The sequence below is a fragment of the Cervus canadensis genome, chromosome 7 (assembly GCF_019320065.1).
Source record: "Cervus canadensis isolate Bull #8, Minnesota chromosome 7, ASM1932006v1, whole genome shotgun sequence".
Lineage (NCBI taxonomy): Eukaryota > Metazoa > Chordata > Mammalia > Artiodactyla > Cervidae > Cervus > Cervus canadensis.
In genome coordinates, this window is record NC_057392.1 from 42,398,639 (window position 1) to 42,424,178 (window position 25,540).

The window sequence follows — 25,540 nt, forward strand, 5'->3', positions numbered from 1 at the left end:
TCCCATTTATTTTCACTTATGCCATTTGAGTACTGTGGTTTTTATTGTAGGTTGTATTTCTTAGTATATTCCTCATTGAAAGGAGATATTTAGGATTTATGTTGGCTCTACCTAAGTGGACAGAAAAAAGATGTCAAATGTATGAATAGCTTTTATTCAGAGGCCGTATTATTTTCCATAATATAGGTGATCTCAGTTTTCGTGTTTACCTCATACTCTTGGTTGTAAGAATAGAAAAGTCAAAACCTAGAGGTTAATCAGATACATTGTGTTACAGTTTCTGGGTGTTTATTACAGTTTTACATTTAGAAAATAGTGGTATGTTTGTACAGTGGGTGACCCATAAATCAAAAGATGGAATTATTACAACTTGGGTTGGTCTGCCATCTTTTTGTACCATCATGTTCTATCTGCAAAAGACTAAATTATTGCAACATTTATCTTAGCAGTTTACTTAAGAGATTACCTTACATTTAGGCACTTACTTAGAGATGCTTTATTTATTTATATAGAAGTACAGTTGATATATTATTTATATTAGTTTCAGGTATACAATATAGTAATTAAATATTTTTATAGATTGTACTCCATTTAAAGTTTATACAAAATAATGGCTGTAATTCCCTGCAGTGTGCAATATTCCTTATTGCTTATTTGTTCTATACATATTAGTTTATATCATTTCATCTCATACTCTAATTTGCCTCTCCCCCTTTCTTCTCTACTCTGATTACCACTAGTTTGTTTTCTGTATCTGTGAGTCTATTTCTGTTTTGTTTTATTTTGTTTTTGGTTCCACATATAAGTGGCAACATAGAGTATTTGTCTTTCTTTGAATTACTTAACTTAGCATAGTACTCTTCTATTCTGCCTTTCATTTACTTTATAATTAGACATACACAATTAATTACCATGAAGTTACAAGTGTACTTGGGAAGAATGTAATTTCCTTTTACACAAAGATCAAATTTGAAATTCTTATTTTTACTTTGTACTATTTAAATCTTCACTGTTTTTATTATTGAGTTTTCAATTCTTAGAGAAGTACCTATTATTAGAACCTCTATTATTGTGAGTTTTTCCTTGTAATTCTATTCATTTTGTGTTTATACTTTAAAAATCAAATAGCTAAATGTGGCTGATAATGTTTATCAGATCTTCTATGATTTAACTGATATTTGCCTAGTAACCAGTTTCTGAGAAACTAGTATTAAAATTTAATGGTTATAGAATTATCTGCTCTCTTTAATTCTGTCCTTTCTTTGTTTCATGTATTTTAAGATTTTATTATTGGGCATCCATCATGTCTCCTGTAGAGAACATATAGTTGGGTCTTGCATTTTTATTCACTCTTACATCATTTAGTTGGAGTGTTTAGTTCACTAATATTAAATATAATTACTTATGATATTGCATTTTTTGTTCCTTTTATCTCCCCCTTTTGCCTTCTTTTGGATTATTTGAAAGTTTTTACTATAATTCATTTGAATTTACATATAGGCAACTTATCTTCATCTTCACATATTCTTTTTAATCAGTTGCTCAAGGGATTACAGTATACTTCCTTAACTTTCCATATTAGAGTTAATTGTAACACTTTACATAAAATATAGAAATTTCACAACCACATATATCTGTTTACCTTCACCCATTGTCCTTTATGCAATAGTTATCATATTTATCTAAATACAATGTTGTAATTTTTACTTTGAATACACTTAAGTATTTTTTCTTGTTGTATGTTTTCTCCATTGTATGTTTTGTGAGTTTCAGGTATACAGCTTAGTGATTCAGTTGTTTTTTCAGATTATATTCCAATATAAGTTATTACTGAATATAATTCCCTGTTCTATACAGTGAATCCTTATTGCTTATCTATTTTATGTATAGTAGTTTATATCTGTTAATCCAGTACTTGTAATTTTCCTCTCCTCCCTCCCCTTTTACATTTGTTTTCAATATCTATGAGTCTGTTTCTATTTTGTATATAGTTTCACTTGTATTATTTTTTAGATTCCACGTATAAGTGATATCATATAGTGTTTGTCTTTCTCTGACTTACTTCACCAAGTATAATATTCTCTAGGTCCATCCATGTTGCTGCAAGTGACAATATTTCATTCTTTTTATTGCTGAGTAATATTCCACTGTTATACGTGTGTAACACACCACATCCTACAACAGTCGTGTGTTGATGGACACTTGAGTTGTTTCCATGTCTTGGCTATTGTAAATAGTGCTGCTATCAACATTGGTGTGCATATATCTTTTTGAGTTAGAATTTTCTTTTTTCTTTCTTTTTGGATGAATACCCAGTAGTGGGATTGCTGGATCACATAGGTAGCTCCATTTTTAGTTTTTTTTTTTGTTTTTTTGTTTTTTTTTTTTCCCATAACACACTCTTTATTCAGATAAAAATGCACTCTGATTTGTTGCAGTCATAAGATTATTATTTTTTTTTTTTTTGAATTTTATATGTATGTTTTTTTTTTTTTTTAATTTTTTTATTAGTTGGAGGCTAATTACTTCACAACATTTCAGCGGGTTTTGCCATACACCGACATGAATCAGCCACAGATCCACACCCATTCCCCATCCGATCCCCCCTCCCACCTCCCCCCCCACCCGACTCCTCTGGGTCTTCCCAGTGCACCAGGCCGGAGCACTTGTCTCATGCATCCCACCTGGGCTGGCGATCTGCTTCACCATAGATAGTATACATGCCGTTCCCCTGAAACATCCCACCCTCACCTTCTCCCACAGAGTTCAAAAGTCTGTTCTGTATTTCTGCGTCTCCCCCTCTGCCCTGCATATAGGGCTATCGTTACCATCCTTCCAAATTCCATACATATGTGCCAGTATGCTGCAATGTTCTCCATCTTCCTGGCTTACTTCACTCTGTACAAGGGGCTCCAATCTCATCCATCTCATCAGGACTGGTTCAAATGAATTCCTCCCGACGGCTGAGTAAAATTCCATGGTGCATATGCACCACAGCTTCCCTATCCATTTAAGGGAACCACCATATTACTATCCATAATGGCTATACCAGTTTATGTTCCTTCCTGCAGAGTTCTCTTTTCTCCACATCTTCTCTAGCTTTTTATTTGTAGACATTTCGATAACCATTTTGACCACTGTGAGACTTAACTTATTCTGTTTTTGACTTGCATCTGACTAGCATTTCTCTAATAATTAGCAATCTTTTCATATGTCAGTCATCTATGTCTTCTTTGGACAAATGTCTGTTTAGGTCTTCTGCTCACGTTTTGATTGGGTTGTTGGTTTTTTTTTTTTTTTTAATATTGAGTTGTATGAGCTATTTGTATATATTAGGTATTAAACCCTTGACAGTCACATAATTTAAATATTTTATCCTATACTGAGGGTTGTCTTTTTGTCTTGTTTATGGTTTTCTTTGTTGTGCAAAAGTTTTTAAGTTTAATTGGGTCCCATTTGCTTATTATTGTTTTTATTTTCTTTACTCTAGGAGATTGGTCAAAAAAGATCTTGATGCAGTTATGTCAGTGTTCTGCCTATGTTTTCCTCTAAAAGGTTTATTGTATCCAGTCTTACATTTAGGTCTTCAATCCATTTTGAGTTTATTTTTGTGTATGGTTGTTAGGTACTGTTCTAATTTTGTTCTTTTACATGTAGCTGTCCCGTTTTCCCAGCACCACTTATTGAAGAGGCTTTCTTTTCTCCATTGTATATTTTTGCCTCCTTTGTCATATATAAGGTGACCATGAATGCATGGGTTTATCTATGGGCTTTCTATCATGTACCATTGATCTATATTTCTGAAGTATTCCTTTCTCTGCAGTTTTTGAAATAGTTTGATAAGGATAGGTTCTAACTCTTCTATAAATGTTTGTTAGGATTCACCTGCAGAGTCAATTTGTTCTGGACTTTTGCTTGTTGAGAGTTTTTAATTGATCATTCAGTTTCATTACTGGTCTGCTCATATTTTCTATTTCTTCCTGGCTTAGTCTTGGGAAGGTGTGCCTTTCCGAGAATTTGTCCGTTACTCTTAGGTTGCCCATTTTATTGGCATGTGGTTGTTCACAGTAATCTCTTATGATCCTTTGTATGTCTATGATGTTAGTTATAATTTCTTTTTCTTTTCTTGTTTTATTGATTTGAGTGAGCCCTTTCCTTTTTTTTCTTGATGAGTTGGCAAAGGATTTATCAATTTTGTTTATATTTTCAAAGAACCAGCTTTTACTTTCACTGATCATTTTTGTTTTTTCTTAGACTCAATTTTGTTTCTACTGTCATCTTTATGATTTCTTTTGTTCTACTAACTTTTGGTTTTGTTTGTTCTTTTTCCAGTTGCTACAGGCCTAAGGTTCAGTTCAGTTCATTCGCTCAGTTGTGTCTGGCTCTTTGTGACCCCATGAATCGCAGCACGCCAGGCCTCCCTGTCCATCACCAACTCTCGGAGTTTACTCAAACTCATGTCCATCGAGTCGGTGATGCCATCCAGCCATCTCATCCTCTGTCGTCCCCTTCTCCTTCTGCCCCCAATCCCTCCCAGCATCAGGGTCTTTTCCAGTGAGTCAACTCTTTGCATGAGGTGGCCAAAGTACTGGAGTTTCAGCTTCAGCATCAGTCCTTCCAATGAACACCGAGGACTGATCTCCTTTAGGATGAACTGGTTGGATCTCCTTGCAGTCCAAGGGACTCTCAAGAGTTAGGTGTTGCTTATTTGAGATTTTTCTTGTTTCCTGAGGTAAACCTGTATATACTATAGATTTTTCTCTTAAACTGCTTCTGCTGCATCTCATATGTTTTGGATCATTTTTCATTTTCATTTATGTCTAGGTATTTTTTTGTTTCCTATTTGATATTTTCAGTGATCCACTGATTGTTAAGTAGCGTATTGTTTAGCTTTCTTGTGTTTGCATTTTTTACATTTTTTTCTCATAGTTGATTGATTTATAGTCCTCATAGTGTTTTGCTTGGAAAAGATACTTGATATGATTTCAGTTTTCTTGCATTTATTGAGGGCTTTTTTCTTTTTTGTGTGGCCTAGCATTATTTATTCTGAAGAATGTTCCATGTGCACTTGAAAAGAATGTGTGTTCTGCTTTTTGATGGAATGCTCTATAAATATCAGTTAAGTTCATTTGCTCTAATGTGTTATTTATGGCCTGTGTTATTGCTGATTTATTCTCTGGATGTTCTGTCCACTGATGAAAGTGAGGCGTTAAAGTTTCCCACTGTAATTGTGTTACTGTCAATTTCTCCTTTTATGGCTATTAGCATTTGCCTTATATATTGAAGTGCTCCTGTGCTGGGTGCATGTATATTTACAATTGTATCTTCTTCTTGGATTGATTCCTTGATCCTTATGTAGTGTCCTTCTTTCTCTCTCTTTTTTTTTTTTTTTTCTCTCTTTTTTTTTTTTTTTTCTTTCTCTCTTATAACAATCTTTATTTTAAAGTCACTTTGTTGTGTGTAAGTGTTGCTACCTCAGCTTTCTTTTGATTTCCGTTTGCATGGAATACTTTTTTTCCACCCCCTCACTTTCAGTCTATGTGTCTCTAGATCTGAAATGGGTTTCTTATAAACAGCATATTTGTGGGTCTTGTTTATGTACCATTCAACCATCCTATATCTTTTGGTGGAAGCTTTCGGTCCAGTTATATTTAAGGCAGTTATCAATTTTTATGTTCTTATTACCATTATTCTGTAAATTGTTTTGGATTTGGATTTGTAGCTTCCCCCTGCCCCCGCTTTCTTCTTCTCTTGTTCTATTTTCTTGTGATTTGATGACTATCTTTAGTGTTATGCTTGGATTTTTTTTTCCTTTTCTGTGTATCTGGGTATCTGTTATTGCTTTTGGATTTGTTACTATCAAGAGGTTTTTGTATAGCAATCTATATATACATGATTGTTTTCAGTTGCTTATCTCTTACTTTCAAATGCATTTCAAAAACCTTGCATGTGTACTCTCCTCCACCTCAAAATTACTGTTTTTGATATCATATTTTGCATCTAATTGTTTTGTGTATCTCTTAACTGTTTATTGTGGTTGTAGATGATTTAATGACTCATCTTTTAGCCCCCCTACTGGTTTTGTGTGTGGATGGTTTTGAACCTTTACTGTATCTTTGCTTTACTGGTGAGCTTTTTCATTTTATAATTTTCTGTGTCTGATTGTGGCCTTTTCTTTTTTACCTAGAGAAGTTCCTTTAATATTTGTTGTAAAGCTGGTTTGGTGGTGCTGAAATCCTATAGCTTTTGCTTGTCTGTATATCATTTGATTTCTCCATCAAATCTAAGTGAAATCCCTCCTGGATAGAGTATTTTTGGTTGTATTTTTTTCACTTTTTCATCACTTTAAATATATCATGCCACTCCTTTCTGGCCTGCAGATTTTCTCATGAAAAGACTGGATATCCTACTGGGAGTTCCCTTGTGTGTTATTTGTGGCTTTTCTCTTGTTCTTTTAATATTCCCTCTTTATCTTTAATTTTTGTCATATTAATTACTGTATTACTTTGTCAGCAAAGTAAATAACATAAGTAATACATTAATACAAGAAGAACATAAGTAACACATTAGAGCAGAGACATTATTTTGCCAACAAAGATCTGTCTAGTCAAAGCTATGGTTTTTCCAGTAGTCATGTATGGATGTGAGAGTTGGACTATGAAGAAAACTGAGCACCAAAGAATTGATGCTTTTGAACTGTGGTGTTGGAGAAGACTCTTGGGAGCCCCTTGGACTGCAATGAGATTCAACCAGTCCATCCTGAAGGAAATCAGTCCTGAACATTCTTTGGAAGGACTGATGCTGAAGCTGAAACTCCAATAGTTTGGCCAACTGATGCGAAGAACTGACTCATTGGAAAAGACCCTGATGCTGGGGAAGATTGAAGGCAGGAGGAGAAGGGGATGACAGAGGATGAGATGGTTGGATGGCATCACCAACTCAATGGACATGAGTTTGAGAAAGCTGTGGTAGTTGGTGATGGACAGGGAAGCCTGGGGTGCTGCAGTCCATGGGGGTCACGAAGAGTTGGACATGACTAGCAACTGAACTGAACTGAACTGAGTTACAGTATCTTAATATGTTCCTCTTTGGATTCATCCTGTATGGGACTGTCTGCATTTCCTGGACTTGGGTAGCTGTTTTCTTTCAGGTTAGAGAAGTTTTCAGCTATGATATCTTCAAATATGTTCTCAGCCCCTTTATATCTCTTTTTTCCTTCTGAGACCCATATAATGTAAATATTGATGTGCTTGCTATTGTCCCAGAGGTCTCTGGAACTGTGCTCATTTCTTTTCATTATTTTTTCTTTTTCCTGTTCAGCAGCAATGATGTCCACTACTCTGTCTTCTAACTCACTGATCCATTCCTCTATATCTTTTAAACTATTATTGATTCCTTTTAGTGTATTTTTCATTTTAGTTTTTGTATTATTCATCTCTGTTTGAGTGTTCTTTATATTTTCTAACTCTTTGTTAATAACTTCTTGCTCTGTGTATTCATTCTGCTCTCAAGTTCTTTGATCATCTTCATGACCATTCATCTGGACTCCTTCTTGGATAGATTGCTTATCTCCACTTCACCTAGATATTCTGGTATTTTATATTATTCCTTTATCTGGAACATTTTTTGTTGCCATCTCAATTTTGTCTAAGTTGCTATTTTATTTTATGTGTGTGGTAGGTTTGTATATGTGGTAGCTGTGACCAACCTAGACAGCATATTAAAAAGCAGAGACATTATTTTGCCGACAAAGGTCCATCTAGTCAAAGTTATGGTTTTTCCAATAGTCATGTATGGATGTGAGAGTTGGACTATAAAGAAAGCTAAGCACCAAAGATTTGATGCTTTTGAACTGTGGTGTTAGAGAAGACTCTTGAGAGTCCCTTGGACTACAAGGAGATCCAGCTAGTCAATCCTAAAGATAATCAGTCCTGAATACTCATTGGAAAGACTGATGCTGAAGCTGAAACTGCAATACTTTGGCCAACTGATGCGAAGAACTGACTCATTGGAAAAGACCCTGATGCTGGGGAAGATTGAAGGCAGGAGGAGAAGGGGATGACAGAGGATGAGCTGGTTGGATGGCATCACCGACTCGATGGACATGAGTTTGAGTAAGCTCTGGGAGTTGGTGATGGACAAGGAAGCCTGGTGTGCTGCAGTCCATGTGGTTGCAAAGAGTTGGACACGACTGAGCAACTGAACTGAACTGATGTGGTAGGTTAGTTACATTTCTCAACCTTGGAGAAGTGACTTTCTGTAGAAGACACCTTATGTATCACAGCAATGCACTCCCATCTCATCAGCAAGGTATGTGCTCTAGGGCTTCCCCCTAAGAGGTTCTTCTATTGTGGCAGATTGACTGTGTGGGCACTCTGGTAGGTTTGGTGGCCAGTTGGTTGACAAGTCCTGCCTTGTGTGGATGCTGCCGGCTGGTGTTTAGTGGTTCCTGATCATGAGGTGGCTGCTTGTAGAATCCTAGTGGGCCTCAGGGCCAGTGCTGGCTCAATCACAGGGTCCCAGAGGCTCCAGGACTGTTGACCACCAACTGGTAGATGAACTGTTACTGAAGTTGGTGCTGGAATACTGGCAGGTAGAATACCAAGGAATGTAGTGTCATCCTGTGGTAACAGTATGTTTAGTTTTGTAAGAAACTGGCAAATTGTCCAGTTTTCCAAAGTGGTATACCATTTTGCATTCCCACCCACGATGAAAGAGAGTTACTGTTGCTTCACATCCTCTCCAGCATTTGATGTTGTCTGTATTTCAGATTTTGGCCATACTAGTAAGTGTGTCTTGGTATCTCATATAGCTTTAATTTGCGTTTCTCTTTAACATTTGATGTGGAACATTGTTCATATGATTGTTTACCATCTGTATATTTTCTTTGATGAAGTGTCTGTTAAGATCTTTGGCCCATTTTTTTATTGGGTTGTTTGCTTTTCTTACTGTTGACCTTTAATTGAAAGTGAAAGTCACTCAGTCATGTCCAACTCTTTGCGACCTGATGGACTGTACAATCCATGGAATTCTCCAGGCCTGAATACTGGAGAGGGTAGCCTTTCCCTTCTCCAGGGGATCTTCCCAACCCAGGGATCAAACCCAGGTCTCCTGCATTATTGGCAGATTCTTTACCAGCTGAGCCACAGGGGAAGCCCAAGAATACTGGAGTGGGTAACCTATCCCTTCTCCAGCAGATCTTCCAAACGCAGGAATCGAACCGGGGTCTCCTGCATTGCAGGTGGATTCTTTACCAACTGAGCTATCAGGCAAGTCCTTTAAGAGTTCTTTGTAAATTTTGGATAATAATACTTTATCAACTGTGTCTTTAGCACATACTTTTTCCCTGGTCTGAGACTTGTCTTTAATATTCTATCTTCTATAGAGCAGAAGCTTTTAGTTTTAATGAAGTCCAACTTACCCATTATTTCTTTATAGATTATGTCTTTGATATTGTATCGAAAAAGTCACAGCCATCCCAAAGATCAACTGGGTTTTTTGCTATGTTATCTCCTTGAGTTATATAGTTTTATGTTTACACAAATTGATCTGTGATCCATTTTTAGTTAATTTTTGTGAAAAGTGTAACATCTGTGTCTAATTCTTTTTTTTTTTTTGGCATGTAGATGTCTAGCTGTTCTAGCATCATTTGTTAAAAAGATTGTCTTTTCCCCATTGCATTGCTTTTGCTCTTGTGTCAAGGATCAGTTGGCTGTATTTGTGGAGGTCTATTTCTGGGATTCCTATTCTGTTGCCTTTATTTATTTGTCTGTCTTTCTCTATTTTGATCATTTTAGTAAGTCTTAGTAGATCTTGAAGTCCCACTACTTGCAGTCCCACTACTTGCAGTCCTCCCACCTTGTTGTTGACAATACTAGATATTTTGTCTTTCCATATAAACATTAAAAATCAGTTTGTTGGTATTCACAAAATAGCATGATGAGAATTCGATTGGGATTGCACTGAATTTATAGACTAAATTGGGAAAACTGACATTTTGACAATATGGAGTCTGAATATGCATGAATACAAAATATCTCTCCATTTATTTAGTTATTTGGTTTCATTCATCAGAGTTTTTAGTTTTACTCCTAGCGATTGCATACATATTTGGTATTTCATTTTTTTGGATGATAGTGTAAATGGTATTGTGTTTTAGTTTCAAATTCTATTTTTTTGCTTATATAAAGGAAATAAATTGACTTTTGTATATGAACAATCTATCCTGCAACCTTGTTATGATCACTTCCTAGTTCCAGATCTTTTGTCAATGCTTTTGGATTACGACATAGGTGATTGGAGTTCCCATGTGGTGCTAGTGGTAAAGAAACCGCCTGCCAATGCAAGAGACATGAAAGATGTGGACTTGATCCCTAGGTCAGGAAAATCTCCTGGAGGAGGGCATGGCAATGCACTCCAGTATTCTTGCCTGGAGAATCCCATAGACAGAGGAGCCTGGTGGACTATGGTCCATAGGGTCACAAAGAGTTGGACATGACTGAAGCGGCTTAGCATGCATGCATATAGGTGACTATGTTATCTATGGACAGATATTTTTACTTATTCTTTCTCAATCTGTATCTCTTTTGTTCCATATTTTGTCTTATTTCATTACCTAGGACTTCAGTCCAGTTCAGTTCAGTAGCTCAGTCGTGTCTGACTCTTTGTGACCCATGGACTGCAACATGCCAGGCCTCCCTGTCCATCACCAACTCCCGGAGTTTACTCAAACTCATGTCCATCGAGCCGGTGATGCCATCCAACCATCTCATGCTCTGTCATCCCCTTCTCCTCCTGCCCCCAATCTTTCCAAGCATCAGGGTCTTTTCAAATGAATCAGCTCTTTGCATCAGGCAGCCGAAGTATTGGAGTTTTAGCTTTAACATCAGTCCTTCCAAAGAACACCCAGGACTGATCTCCTTTAGGATGGACTGGTTGGATCTCCTTGCTGTCCAACGGACTCTTAAGAATCTTCTCCAACACCACAGTTCAAAAGCATCAATTCTTTGGCGCTTGGCTTTCTTTACAGTCCAACTCTCACATCCATACATGACTACTGGAAAAACCATAGCCTGGACTAGACAGACCTTTGTTGACAAAGTAATGTCTCTCCTTTTTAATATACTGTCTAGGCTGGTCATAACTTTCCTTCCAAGGAGTAAGCATCTTTTAATTTCATGGCTGCAGTCACCATCTGCAGTGATTTTGGAGCTCAAAAAAAAAAAAAATAAAGTTAGCCACTGTTTCCACTGTTTCCCTATCTATTTGCCATGAAGTGATGGGACCGGATGCCATGATCTTAGTTTTCTGAATTTTGAGCTTTAAGTCAACTTTTTCACTCTCCTCTTTCACTTTCATCGAGAGGCTCTTTAGTTCTTCCTCACTTTCTGCCATAAGGGTGGTGTCATCTGCATATCTGAGGTTATTGATATTTCTCCTGGCAATCTTGATTCCAGCTTGTGCTTCACCCAGCCCAGCATTTCTCATGATGTACTCTGCATATAAGTTAAGTAAGCAGGGTGACAATATACAGTCTTGACGTACTCCCTTTCCTATTTGGAACCAGTCTGTTGTTCCATGTCCAGTTCTAACTGTTACTTCCCTACTATGTGTAAATTGGCTTGCTTTATATTATTCCATAGGTCTTTTATATTGCTTTCATTTTTTTTTTCATCTGTCTGTCTGCTTTCCTGATGCGTGATTTCCATTCTTTTCTTCCAGATCACTTATTTGTTCTTCTGAATTGTTAAGTTCAGTATTTATTGCTTTCAGCTCAGCTTTTGTCTCAGAAAATTAGTTTTCTAATTTTAATTGGCTCCTCTTTACAGTTTCTAGTTCCTTGTTCAGTGATCTGCCTTTCTTAATTCCTATTGATAGCCTTTCTTAATTCTGTTAGTATTTTTATTAGTCTTTTTTGAACTCCAAGACCGGAGAGATTTGTTTGTTCCTTCAGGGGATTTCTCTTGTTCTTTTAAGTGGAAGTGGTACTTCTGCTTCTTCATTTTGCTTAGATTTCTTCAACTCTGAATTTAGAAGAAACAGTTGTCCACTGTGGTCTTAAAGGGCTGTTTTTATGTGGGTATCCCTGTGTAGCCTGTGTCTTTGTAATATTTTTGGTGAGAGGGCTGTTTTTAGTATGGATGCCTGCCCCAGTTTTCCTCATTGGGTGCTGCCCGTTATCCTCTTGATAATGGGTGTGACTGGTATTGTGATGATCAGAGCCTGCCTTGGATGTTGAATGGGGCCTCCATTTTGCTCTGTGGTTGTCACAGCCCTGTTGGGGGTAGGGTCTGCTCCTAGTTGTTGGCACTAGTAGCTCCTAGATCCATTTCTGAGCTGTGGTGTGAGGTAGGTGAGAGTGAGATACTGCACTGGGGGAAGAGCTACTAAGTGTTCCTCCCAGGAACTGTCTCCTGGGAAGTGTGCTCTGTGGTCTCATCCACATCTGTTGTGCAAGCTCATGAAGTACGCTCTTGTTGGCACTGCCCTCGGCCCTTCCTCAGGATAAGAATGCAAGCAATCAGCCCAGAAGTTCCTCAGGCACTGTGCTCACCAGTCCACCAGCATAGATGTGTTGGCCCAGGTCCACTAGTCAGGCACCAGGGCCCCCTGTGAGGCCTGAAGGGTCAATCCAGACCTTGGCCCGGCCTTTGCTTGTCCTGGCAGCTACTAATGCCAGACCCACCCAACCCTGGGAGTACCAGTAGTCTGCTTGAATGTCTCACAGGCTCTGAGTTTACAAAGGAGCCTATGGCATAAATCCTCCGAAACCAACAGGACACTGCTCAAATTTCAGCCCCACTTCTAAAGTCATGCAGCTCCAGCTCCTGGGGATCAACACAGACTTCAGCCTTGCCTCTGTGTGTCGATTGCCCATGGTGCTTGTGCACTCCCAGAGTTCACAGAGGCAGAGTCGTGCCCACTGTGAGCATGTGTTGGTGGGGCCCTGCCCCTCCATTCTTGCACATTAACAACAGGGCTTCAGTTGCAAAATCAGGCTCCATCCTGTGTACCCCCAGTTACAGTCTAGGGCACACTGTAGCCCCTTCAAGCTGCCTCTGCACAGCTAACCTCAGGTCTCTCCCTGGGTCTATCCACTGATGCCCAAGTTTTAGCACCCAGCCCCCAGTGAGCACCACAGACATGCATCTCTGTCTGGAGACTGCAAGTGAGGTAGCCAGGACCATCTGTGCTGATCTCTGTTTGTTCTGCCTACCACAGCCAGCTACTGCAGTCTCCTCTGAGCCTCTGAAGCTCCCTGTTTTTCACTGCTGATCTCCCAGCCGTTGAAGGGGGTTCCCAGGGTGAAGGAACCTTTCTTCTTTTACAGATCCCTCCCAGGGGTGCAGATTCTGTCCTGATTGTTTTTTTTTCCCGCTTTTGTCCTACCTGCTTACATGATGATCTTTCCTGCAGTTTTGATCACATGAGATCTTCCCCCAGTATTCAGTAGGAATCTATGAGAATTGTTCCACATGTAGATGTATTTTTAATGTATCTGTGGGAGGATATGAGCTCCACATGATTCTGTTCCACCATCTTGATCTCTCTTCAGTTGTTTTTGATCAAAGAGGGATAGTTTTTCTTCTTTCACCAGTGAATGTGATGGTAAGCTCTGGGTTTCTATTTATAGTCTTTATCAGGCTGAGAAAATCTTTTTTTTTCCTCTGTTGGAGCCTTTTGTTTAGTCAAAAGAGTGTCGGACTTCATCAGATGCCTTTTTAGTCTGTTGAGATAATTGTGTAATTTTTGTTCTTTATTCTATTGATATGGTATATTACAGTAACTGGTTTTTCTCATGGTAACCATATTCCCATTATTTAGAAAAACCTCACTTCTTCATTGTTCTAGCTCTGTCTTAGCCTCATATTAGGATGTTTGATCTCATACAATGGATGATACTAATAGTTTTATAGAATTAGTTGGCAAATATTTCCTTTTTTGTTTTTAGGAGAATGTTTGAAGAATTGGTGGAAGAATTTAAATCATTTATCTCTGTCTCTGTCTTTTCTGGTCAGTTCAGCTACTTTATTGATCTTTTCAGAGAACCAGATTTCAGTGTATTGATTTTCTATTGATATATTTTTTCCTATTCTATTAATACTTCGTTAAAGTGAAGTGAAAGTCACTCAGTCATGTCTGACTCTTTGTGACCCCATGGACTATACAGTCCAAGAAATTCTCCAGATCAGAATACTGGAGTGGTTAGCCTTTCCCTCTCCAGGGGATCCTCCCAACCCAGGGGTCGAACCCAGGTCTCCCACATTGCAGGCGGATTCTTTACCAGCTGAGCCACAATGGAAGCCCAATACTTCATTAATTTCTGCTCAAATCTTTATTATTTCCTTCTTTCTGTTTGCTTCAGGTTTATGTTGTTCTTTTATTCTGTGACTTAGGTGAATGGTTAGGTTAGTGATTTCATATATTCTTTTTTAATATAGCTGCTCATAGGTATAAATTTCCCTCTCTGTACTGCTTAGGTTTCATCTGAGAAGTTTTAGTGTGTTGTAGCATATATTATTCTAAAAATATTTTTTTCTTTGAACCATTTATTTAGTCAAGGGTATGTATGTATAGGGGCTTCCCTAGTGGCTCAGATGGTGAAGAATCTGCCTGCAGGGTGGGAGACCCAGGTTCAGTTCCTGGGTTGGGAAGATCCCCTGGAGAAGGGAATGGCAACCCACTCTACTATTCTTGCCTGGAGAATTCCATGAACAGGGGAGCCTGGCAAGCTACAGTCCATGGGGTCACAGAGTCGGACATGATTGATTGAGTGACTACCATACACACACACACACACGTATGTATAGAACTTGTTACATTAGCCTTTTTGCTGCTTATTTATGGTTCTCTTCCTTTGTTCTTGTGGATTCACGTTACCATTTGATGTCCTTTTCTCCCTCCATTGTAGCCTTGCTCCCATCAACCTTCTCTGTGTTATTATTTTCAAATAAGCATCCCATATTACAATTATATACATATTAATTTTTACATCACTTCTTAAATCAGTTAAGGTTGGAGAGGAATAGTGCAATTATACTGTCTTTTATAATTACCTACATTAATTACTTTTACTTATAATCTTTGTATATAGGTACATATTACTCTTTCAGCCTAAAGAACTTCTGTGTATTTTTTGTAAGGGAGCTCTGCTTGCAACACATTCTCTCAGTTTTTGTTATCTGGAAACATCTTTATTTCACCTTCATTTTTGAAAGATAATTTTGATGAACATAAGAGTCTTGGTTAACAGGGTTTCTTTTCCCAGTAAACTAAGTATGTCATTCCTTTGCCTTTTGACTTATTGTTTCTGAAGAGAGTCTCAGCTATTAACCTTATTGGGGATCCCTTATATACAAGGAATCATTTTTCTCTTGCTCCTTTCAAGATTTTTTTTTTCTTTTAGCATTTTTACCTTGATGTGTCTGGGAGTAGATTGATTTTTTTAATCCTACATGGAGTTTTTTGAGGTTCTTAGATGTATAATGTCTTTCAAATAATTTAGAAAAATTTTCAGCCAATATTTCTGTGAATGTTTTCTCCTTTCTCTCCTCTCCTTCTAATAGTCCAATAATGCATATGTTGGTGTGATTAATAGTATCCTACCTTTTTTTGAGATTTTTTACTTTTCTTCAGTTTTTTTCTCCCTGTTTTTCCTAAACATTCGTAATTATCTTCTTGTTTTCCATCATCAGTATCTTACATCCTCAAAATTTCTTTATTAAATAAACCCATATTAATATTTCAGAGACCTTGCTTTACACATATTATTTCTCAACTTGGAAGCTTCCAGTGGCTTTCCCTTGTCTACATGGCAAGTCAGTCTCATAGATTGCCATTATATGGCTCTTTTGTACCTCATCAGCATTCTTTCCTCTCTCCTTCTACATTAATCTTTTAATCTACCCAGTTTGGCTTATGCATTATTCTCTAATCATACTCTCTCATCATACATCATCATATTCTCTTAACATTCTGCCTTCATGTCGTTTCTTATGCTCTCCTAGCCAACTTCTGTCTAATAGCTAAGTTCTTAGTCTAATAGCTAGGAAGTCTTCTGTAAAATTCTACAAAGTCTTCTGTTATAAAAGGAAACCACAGTTTTATTCTCCACTTCTAAAGTACTTCATGTCTATCAATCATTTATGGTACTTCATATCATTATTTTCAATATTTTTTTGTTTAGTAAATTTTAAGCTTCTTAGTAGTTATTTCTTTGTACCCTCCCACTTACTACAATACTGTGAAAATAAGGAATAACAATAAATACAGTTATTGACAATGTTGTTTTATACAATATGACATTTAAGCATATTTCAGTTACTAACAGGCAATAAATATAATCAAAGCAGAAAGCTTTCACCTTCTAATAAATCAGAGTTGGAAACTGAAGTAAAACATTAGTTAAACAATGATTCTTTTCTACTAAAATCAGTGCATGGTACTGATGTTTACTGATTGAAAAATAGTAATTGGTTCCATATATATACATACACACAACTGCAAATACGCTGTTTGGTCAACTAACGGTTTGGCAATTACTAGAGAAGCATTGGGTTGAAAAAATATCAACTGAGAAGAATGGGCTTCTTTGCTAAGTCTGTTACTTCCTTTAATTCTCTAATTCCTTTTATTATCAAAACTTAGTAATCCCTGACTAGCTCTACGACCACTGTACAGAATGAGTCCCTGAGCCAAAGTTGTCCCTTTGTAATGATCTATATTTAGTGTTAACAATTCTTTTTCATATATAATATAGACACTTTTAATCCTGTTTTACAATATAAATGATAGTGGTCAATATTTATTATTGGGTTGCTTCTTCAGTTGACATAGAGTAAAAGAAAAAGAAGGAAATTTCAAAAAAGCATGCCATGGAGCAGATAAGGTATACTGTATGCTGATAGCCATTAAACAAATTGGATAAAACTGTCCTGACTTCTGAGTTGGATTTGTCTGCCATTATGAAACTGTGATGAAATTTTAACTTATATGCATGTAAACATCTCTCTACATGATAGTTTTCTTTGTCTACAAATAGCTCTGGCAATGTAAGAATATTTATTAAAATAAAATGTGTCATCTTAAAAAACAGATTAATAAGCAAAATTATAACTATAAAGATAAAGCTTACTTCTGCCTATGACATACTTATTTCCATTTTCAACTCTTCTTGATGTTTTATTCAAACTCTTGTAATCTGAACTTAATCTTTCCCTTATAAGAAACTATTATTTTTGTTTTATGTAAATAGAGTTCATCATTAAAATTTTAAAAAAACTTGAAATATATCACCTGTGCTGATTGTTAATGGACTTTCCTTTAAATGAATTTGATGAAAATGCAATGATTTTCATAGTGTATCATAAGTTTTAAGTGACAAGTCTTTCTGCATATGAAAGGGTTTTCTTGTTTCATAGGTGAAATTTTTAAAGCCTAGTATGGATTTTCATAATACATTTCATTATGCAGATAAGTATATATGTGTGTGTCTTCAATCCTGCAGTTGTTTATCACGAAACTTATGTAATTAAAATAACTTTATATGATGCTAGACTTATATATGGAGAATGTGAAGCAATGAAAATATGTTTACAAATAACTTTATTGATTATATAACAGTCAATTGTTAGGGCTCAGTAAACCATTTATAAATTTAACAAGAATGTTAGAATGCATAGAAACGTGTCTATCTGATTATGAAAAATACACAATTATTTTAAAAAAATATTCCTTTAAAAATTCTTATGGATAAGTAGGATTTAATTCATATTTAATAAAATCCTTTTCTTTCTTTAGGAAAAAGTCAAAGAGAAGGAAGAAAACCTGAATCTTGCAAACCAATTCTTAAAGTAGAATACAAGACTTGTAGAAACAGGTATGCATTTTTACTTGGGGGGTTATGGAAAAAAAATGTAAGAAAGAGCGACAAGAAATACAGATATCCTTTAATGTTTGTATATTGTTAAGTTTTACGTAATTATATTAACTAACATTAACAACAATGTTCCTTGATAACAGATTTATTATTCAATGGGTATGTATATGATGTCAATATTATTATAAATAGTAACTTAATTATTTAAAGATTTTTATTAATATTCATATGAGTATTATATACATTAATTTTAACAATGAAGGGCTTTTTGGCCATGCAATTGCAAGTAGCAATCATTTAGCATTATTAAACAGCAAAAGCTATTTACTTATTAGTATTACATATGAATTAAATATATAACTAAGTCTCTGTACTTTAAGATCTTACTTTTTGAATTTGAAAAGATTAAAGTTAGTTGGGAATATAAACATTTATGTATATTGGTGTAATACAATGGTACTAAATGTTAAGATATAGAACATTAAAAATAATATTTAATAAAATTTATCTTGTATGTATAGCAGCCATATCCTATATATCAGCAATGTTCTTTATACCTAAAGTAATTATTAGTGGCAATATTCCCATCCAGAATTACTATAATTACAAATCTCATGTAGACCTTAGTTTTAAGTCTAAATTGGATAATTCTACTTTATATTACTTAAATGCCCACACTATAATATTTTCCTGTCATCACAGGTACATATAATATTTGCTTATAGCTGCTCTTCTCAAAGTATGATAGATAGATGGATCAAAACCTCTTTAGCCTAGCCTAAGATCTTCACGACCCAGATAATCACAATGGTGTGATCACTCACCTAGAGCCAGACATCCTGGAATGTGAAGTAGGTGGGCCTTAGAAAGCATCACTATGAACAAAGCGAGTGGGTGTGATGGAATTCCAGTTGAGCTATTTCACATCCTAAAAGATGATGCTGTGAAAGTGCTGCACTCAATATGCCAGCAAATTTGGAAAACTCAGCAGTGGCCACAGGACTGGAAAAGGTCAGTTTTCATTCCAATCCATAAGAAAGGAAATGCCAAAGAATGCTCAAACTACTGCACAATTGTACTCATCTCACATGCTAGTAAAGTAATGCTCAAAATTCTCCAGGCCAGGCTTTAGCAATGTGTGAACCATAAACTTCCAGATGTTCAAGCTGGTTTTAGAAAAGGCAGAGGAACAAGAGATCAAATTGCCAACATCTGTTGGATCATCGAAAAAGCAAGAGAGTTCCAGCAAAACATCTATTTCTGCTTTATTGACTATGCCAAAGCTTTTGACTGTGTGGATCACAATAAACTGTGGAAAATTCTGAAGGAGATGGGAATACCAGACCACCTGACCTGCCTCTTGAGAAACCTGTATGCAGGTCAGGAAGCAACAGTTAGAACTGGACATGGAACAACAGACTGGTTCCAAATAGGAAAAGGAATACATCAAGGCTGTATATTGTCACCCTGCTTATTTAACTTATATGCAGAGTACATCATGAGAAACGCTGGGCTGGAGGAAGCACAAGCTGGAATCAAGATTGCCGGGAGAAATATCAATAACCTCAGATATGCAGATGACACCACCCTTATGGCAGAAAGTGAAGAAGAACTAAAGAGCCTGTTGATGAAAGTGAAAGAGGAGAGTGAAAAAGTTGACTTAAACCTCAAAATTCAGAAAACTAAGATCATGGCATCTGGTCCCATCACTTCATGTGAAATAGATGAGGAGACAGTGGAAACTGTCAGACTTTATTTTTTTGAGCTCCAAAATCACTGCAGATGGTGATTGCAGCCATGAAATTAAAAGACACTTGCTCCTTGGAAGGAAAGTTATGATCAACCTAGATAGCATATTAAAAAGCAGAGACATTACTTTGCCAACAAAGTCCATCTGGTCAAGGCTATGGTTTTTCCAGTGGTCATGTATGGATGTGAGTGTTGGACTGTAGGAAAGCTGAGCGCCGAAAAATTGATGCTTTTGAACTATGGTGCTGGAGAAGACTCTTGCGAGTCCCTTGGACTGCAAGGAAATCCAACCAGTCCATCCTAAAGGAGATCAGTCCTGGTTGTTCATTGGAAGGACTAATGCTGAAGCTGAAACTCCAATACTTTGGCCACCTCATGCGAAGAGTTGACTCATTGGAAAAGACCCTGATGCTGGGAGGAAGTGGGGGCAGGAGGAGAAGGGGACGACAGAGGATGAGATGGCTGGATGCCATTACCGACTCGATGGGCATGAGTTTGAGTAAACTCCGGGAGTTTGTGATGTACAGGGAGGCCTGGCGTGCTGCGATTCATGGGGTCGCAAAGAGTCAGACACGACTGAGTGACTGAACTGGACTGAATGTTACTATGCATAACTAGTAAAAATAACCACAGTTTTATTACTATTGTAACTAAAGTATTAAAATATTTAAAATTTAATCATTATGGATGAAAATATTTTACATATATTCTTTCCTTCTTAAAACAGCGTTTATAACCTTAACTTTGCTTGAGTCTTCAGGCTCAGTATTATTTACATCGGTTGTTATACCGTGTTGCACTCAAGGGCACCTAACCTTGCCTAAAGGGAGTACGGAGGAGTACAGTGAAGGAAGAATCACTGAAATTCTTCTTAGGAAAGGAGATGCTTGAGATGGGATTTTAAGGGATGGAGGATAGGATAGTTCCAGATGAATGGAGAAAAGGATAAACATAAAGAAAAGGTAATTCAGAAATCAGGAATTCAAGGCAAGACAGTTTAATGATAAGATCATTGGAGTGAAACAACCATGTGACCTTGAAAATTAACTTTTTAAAAATTTAATTTTCTCATCAACAGTACCTATTTAATTATGATGTTTGTAACATCATAAATTTGATGAGAGGCCCACAGTGTTTTTCTTAAAAAGCAGTTGTTACCATCATAAAGCCATGTTAGTTCACACTGTTAATATTTTTCTATGATTCTAAATTGATTTGTTCTAGTTATTGGTAGTTGAAGTTTGTGTAGAAATAATTCAGATTTCTAACATGAAATAATTATGATTAGTAATATATAATCACTATCAGGCCACTTACTGTGCACTGTAGAACTCTGTGTCAATTTGTTGTGATTTACAACTATATTAGAAGCAGTGGATCCACAGCTCAGAACACAAAGAGACTACAAAAACAGAGGAGCACTGAAGTAGAGTCCACAGCAAAGTGGACTCTAGTCTGGAAGTGGAAATAAATCTGTTTCTGCTCCTTCTCGTACATAGCAGATACTTTGTGAAGTAAAGAAAGTGGGACAGCTTTAGCAGGAGCAGGAACTTTATAAGAAGAACCTTACCTTAGTGTGCAGGGCTTCCCTGATGGCTCAGACAGTGAAGCATCTGCCTGCAATGTGGAAGACCTGGGGTTTGATCCCTGGGTCAGGAAGATCCCCTGGAGAAGGAAATGGCAACCCACTCCAGTACTCTTGCCTGGAAAATCCCATGGCTGGAGGAGCCCAGTAGGCTCCATGGGGTCTCAAAGAGTCAGACACGACTGAGCAACTTCACATTCCTTTACCATGTATGTTGCAGCAGCTGGGCCCCTTAAAGGTCTGCACAGGTAACTGGTATAAAGCGTATGTTTTCTGTTTAATGTTATCTCGGACCAGCCATTCCCAAACCTGCTCAGGGATCACTGGTCCCTCGTCACCAATTTGCTTGCTGCAGCTCCAGTCACAATGGTCTCAGGCTTAATAATTTTATCCTTTTAAAAAAAACAAATAATGATCTCTTTACCTGCTATCACTAGCATTATCAGGTTCTCTGTCGTTAATAAAAATTACTCTCTGCTAGTTTTTTAATCCTTTCCTATTGTAGCCGCCTACAGATAGACTTCATGTGTGGTTAAATTCTCCAAGCTTTAGTATACCCATCTATTAAATGGGAATAATAATGGTAGTTCTCTGATTGGTAAATCTTAAGGATTAAATACAATAATGCATGTGACGTTCTTCACAAAATACCTGGAACATCATAAATACTCAACAGATGTTACACGTTTGTTATATTACACAATTTATCATTTAATCCTTTTGCCTTCATTGAGACAAAATCTCAATGCTTTTTTTATTGTATTATCTATTTTATAAATTATACAATAGCCTTTTTTTCTCTTGGTATACAGTTCTATAGATTTTTTTTAAAGCAAATGTATAGATTCTTGAAATTGCAACCACAATAAGAATACAGAAAATTTCCATATGCACCAAATTATCTTTGCAGTCCCTAACAATTACACCTTTCCCCACTCCTAACCTCTGGAACCCAGTGATCTGTACTTTGTCACTATAGTTTTGACTTTTTGAGCTGTCATGTAAGTGTAGTTATATATTATGTAACTTTTGATCTTAGCTTCTTTTCCTCAATATAATGATACAAAGACTCAAGGAAAGTAAATTAGAGCATTTTCCCATATTTGTTTTACAACTCAATTATTTGTGTGAAAATACTGACAAAACTTTAAATAATAATTAGCAAAGGCATTTTATATGTAAGTTTTGATGAAAACTTTTAAAAAAACTTTTTTGTTATTATATAGCCCACATAAGATGCAAATGTCCCTTTGATGATGTTTGGTACTACATACAATACAATGTGTAAAAGAACAGGGGTTCTTATAGAGTGAGTTCTAGAAACAAGTAGATTCTTCAGTTTAGCAGATAGATAGAAGTGAATTATTTAGTGAAGCATATATTCTCAAGGAATTTGGTACAATAAAAGTGTCTAGTTTCTTGAAAAAATTTTTGGAGAATATTTTCAGTCTGGTCTTTACTTATTGAAAAATGCTTCATAGCAACACACATTTTCTTTTATATACATATGCTGGAGATATAGATATTTGAGAAAAGAAAAATGAAAAGTTATGAAAATATTTAATAACTTTCTGACAGCTGTAATATTTTATGATCATCTTAGACCCCCTCTATTATCTAACTGTAACTTGCAGTTAACAGAAATGAAAGTTTGTTCCAAGTTAGTTTTACAAGCTAAATAAAATTGACTTACCCTAGGTAAAGTTGAGAAGATCACATTTATTTTTGGTGAATTGTTTTCCCCTTACATGTAGTTTTCTCCATCTTTTTGTCATAACCCTTTTATATAGAAACACCATTACGTAGACTTTTCATGCTACCTTCCACTATTCTGGGCTTGCCATTGTCACGTTTCATTTTATATTGAAATTTGCTTCTATTTCTTAGTGATTTGGGACCTCACATGCCTACTGGTTAATATGATAAACTAATATTATCTAACATTCTAATAGTAGTAATTTAGAGTTTGGGAACCAACCACATGTGATGTTCTTTTGAGTCAGTGAGCATCTTTCCCCTGACCAACCTTACTGCCTTTTCCCCATCTCACCTCAACATCTTCAGGCTGATTCATTAGTAATTTTAACAGTGAGAATGTACATCAAGTAAAAGGGAAATAGAATAGTAAATTTGTTGGGTGAGATATTTGGGAGCAGAAAAGGCTTTTGCTCTGACAATTATTGTACATAATCCCTACCAAGTCCATTCTTTTTTGCCTCAATCCTGTGATGTTGTGTCATCCTAAGGAACTCTCGTTTTTTTTCCCTTTGTAGTGAACCATTCATAATATTTTCTGGTGGACTGTCCTATGACAAAGCTTGCAGAAGACCAAGTTTAACTATCATGCATGGAAAAGCAATTACAGTGCTTGAAATGGATCATCCTATTGTTGAATTTCTAACTTTATGTGAAACACCCTATCCAAATGGTAAGTAACTAAAATGAAGCGATGTTGAAAAACAATTTTTGAAATGATAAGTTCCTAACAAAATTAAGCTTAAATATTTTTAGTTTTGGCAGCTGACATCTACTGTGATACAACACTGTGAGCTACAGGTGCTGGAGCAGGCTCTGCAACTGTACCTACTTGACAGACTGGAAGTAAGACAAATGTAGTGCAACAGTGCTGGAGTTTCAGGTTCTAATATCAGGTAAGTGCTTTAAACTTTGATAAGGATGGTGGAAGCTGAGCTGGGAGGGTCCGATCGGGGTCCGGGGTGAAATCACTTGGAGAAACTGAGGTCTCCTAATAGCCTCTCCTAGACCAGCTCCACCCATCCCATTCCTGTGCCAATCAAAGTTAAAGCACTTACCTGATATCAGTGATCTGTAACTCTGGCGGTGCTGCATCTGTTTCACATCTGACTTTGCTTCAGATGCAACTGCAGCACCTGTGATTACTCTGGGATTGCTGATGTGTGGTTAGTGATTTATTTAAATTTTGAGAAAAATTAGAAGAGTCTTTGAAAGGAGAGGTGCTTAGGTATTTTTATCATCCCAAATATAAAGACTTTTTATAAACATAAAATCTAGTCTAAACTTACATGCAAACTGTATAATGGAATCTAATGATGAAATATATCTTAATGAAATCTAAAAATTGAGATGAATGAAATCTAAAAATTGAGATGGATGAAATGCAGAAGGGGAATATGAGTTTACGATTAAAAATTAGCCTCCAACTAATAAAAATAAATGAAAAAAACCATAATATGTATATTCATACACATATATATTACTGTTTTTCAGGAGGGAAAATATAGGTGTAGAGAGAACAACATTGTACTTGGAGACAGAATATTTGAGTTTATGAGTTAGCTCTGTCACTTACTAGCCATGTGATCTTGGACAAATCACTTCATACTTATCATTTGTAGAAAAAATATAATATTGACCCCACATGATTGTTAGAAGGGCAGAGGAACTCATCTTGTAATCTATAAATACTTTTATTATAAATGTATTAATTTGTTTTAAATTACTGAGTTTCATGTTTAAAACCTAGAATAAAGTGATATGAAATAAAAACGTGGCACTTTATTCCGAGTTGCCAGTGGCAGACAAATTACCTGTGCTGTTAATTAACCACAAATATTTATTGGATGTTTCTATGGCCTCAGTATAACAAGAACTTGGTGAGAAATGGATAAAGTATGAAATCGACCTCTGATGTCAAATTGTAGAAAATCTGGCCACAAAAGGAAGATAATTATGACTTAAAACATATTATGCCTTAATTAAGTGCAGAGTTATGAGTCAGAGTTTAAATAATGTGCTAATTTATAGTTTAGTCAGGTAGTTGATGACTGAAATATTACATGAAATATTCATACAAAGCTTACAGAAAATGTAGGATTCTAGATAGGACTTGAAGAATGACTTGGGCCTTGAAAATAATATTGAGTAAAGGTTTTAGAAATTGTGAGTTTGCTAGAATGGGATCAATTCAGAGAAAAGATTGAAAGCCTTTTGTAGATATTTGGAACTACAGAGGAATTTGGAGGAAATATTAAATGAAAGAAAGCAATGTTTTATTGTGTGGGTTTGAAGAGAGAGACTGAAATCTAAAACTTTGGATTCCAACTGGGGAGGCTTTGTGATAGTATACATTAAAATGATCAAGCTATGACAACTTGATCTGCTGCTTATAGGAGTAGAAAATGAAAACCCATTGAATTTGGTCAACAGTTATATTAGGGAGTAATATGAGTCAAAGATAACATTTTAGGAATAGTGGTTTTATAAGCAGTAACAACAGTTCTTGGGAGTAGAGAAGATAAATTTAAGTCAGTACAGTTGTTTAGAGCATAAAAGAGAGAGGGAGGAGG

The 25,540-nt window shown here is 36.3% G+C and overlaps 1 protein-coding gene across 12 annotated transcripts in view; it reads left to right on the forward strand.

Annotated features, from left to right (window-relative positions):
• Window positions 1-25,540, forward strand: part of STXBP5L (syntaxin binding protein 5L) — a 339,029-nt gene that overhangs the window by 166,811 nt on the left and 146,678 nt on the right. For all 12 annotated transcript variants that reach the window (XM_043473078.1, XM_043473085.1, XM_043473077.1 and 9 more), the window contains 2 exons: window positions 17,800-17,878; window positions 23,486-23,640. In XM_043473078.1, the coding sequence (XP_043329013.1) occupies window positions 17,800-17,878; window positions 23,486-23,640 (234 nt within the window). The remainder of the gene's footprint in view (window positions 1-17,799; window positions 17,879-23,485; window positions 23,641-25,540) is intronic.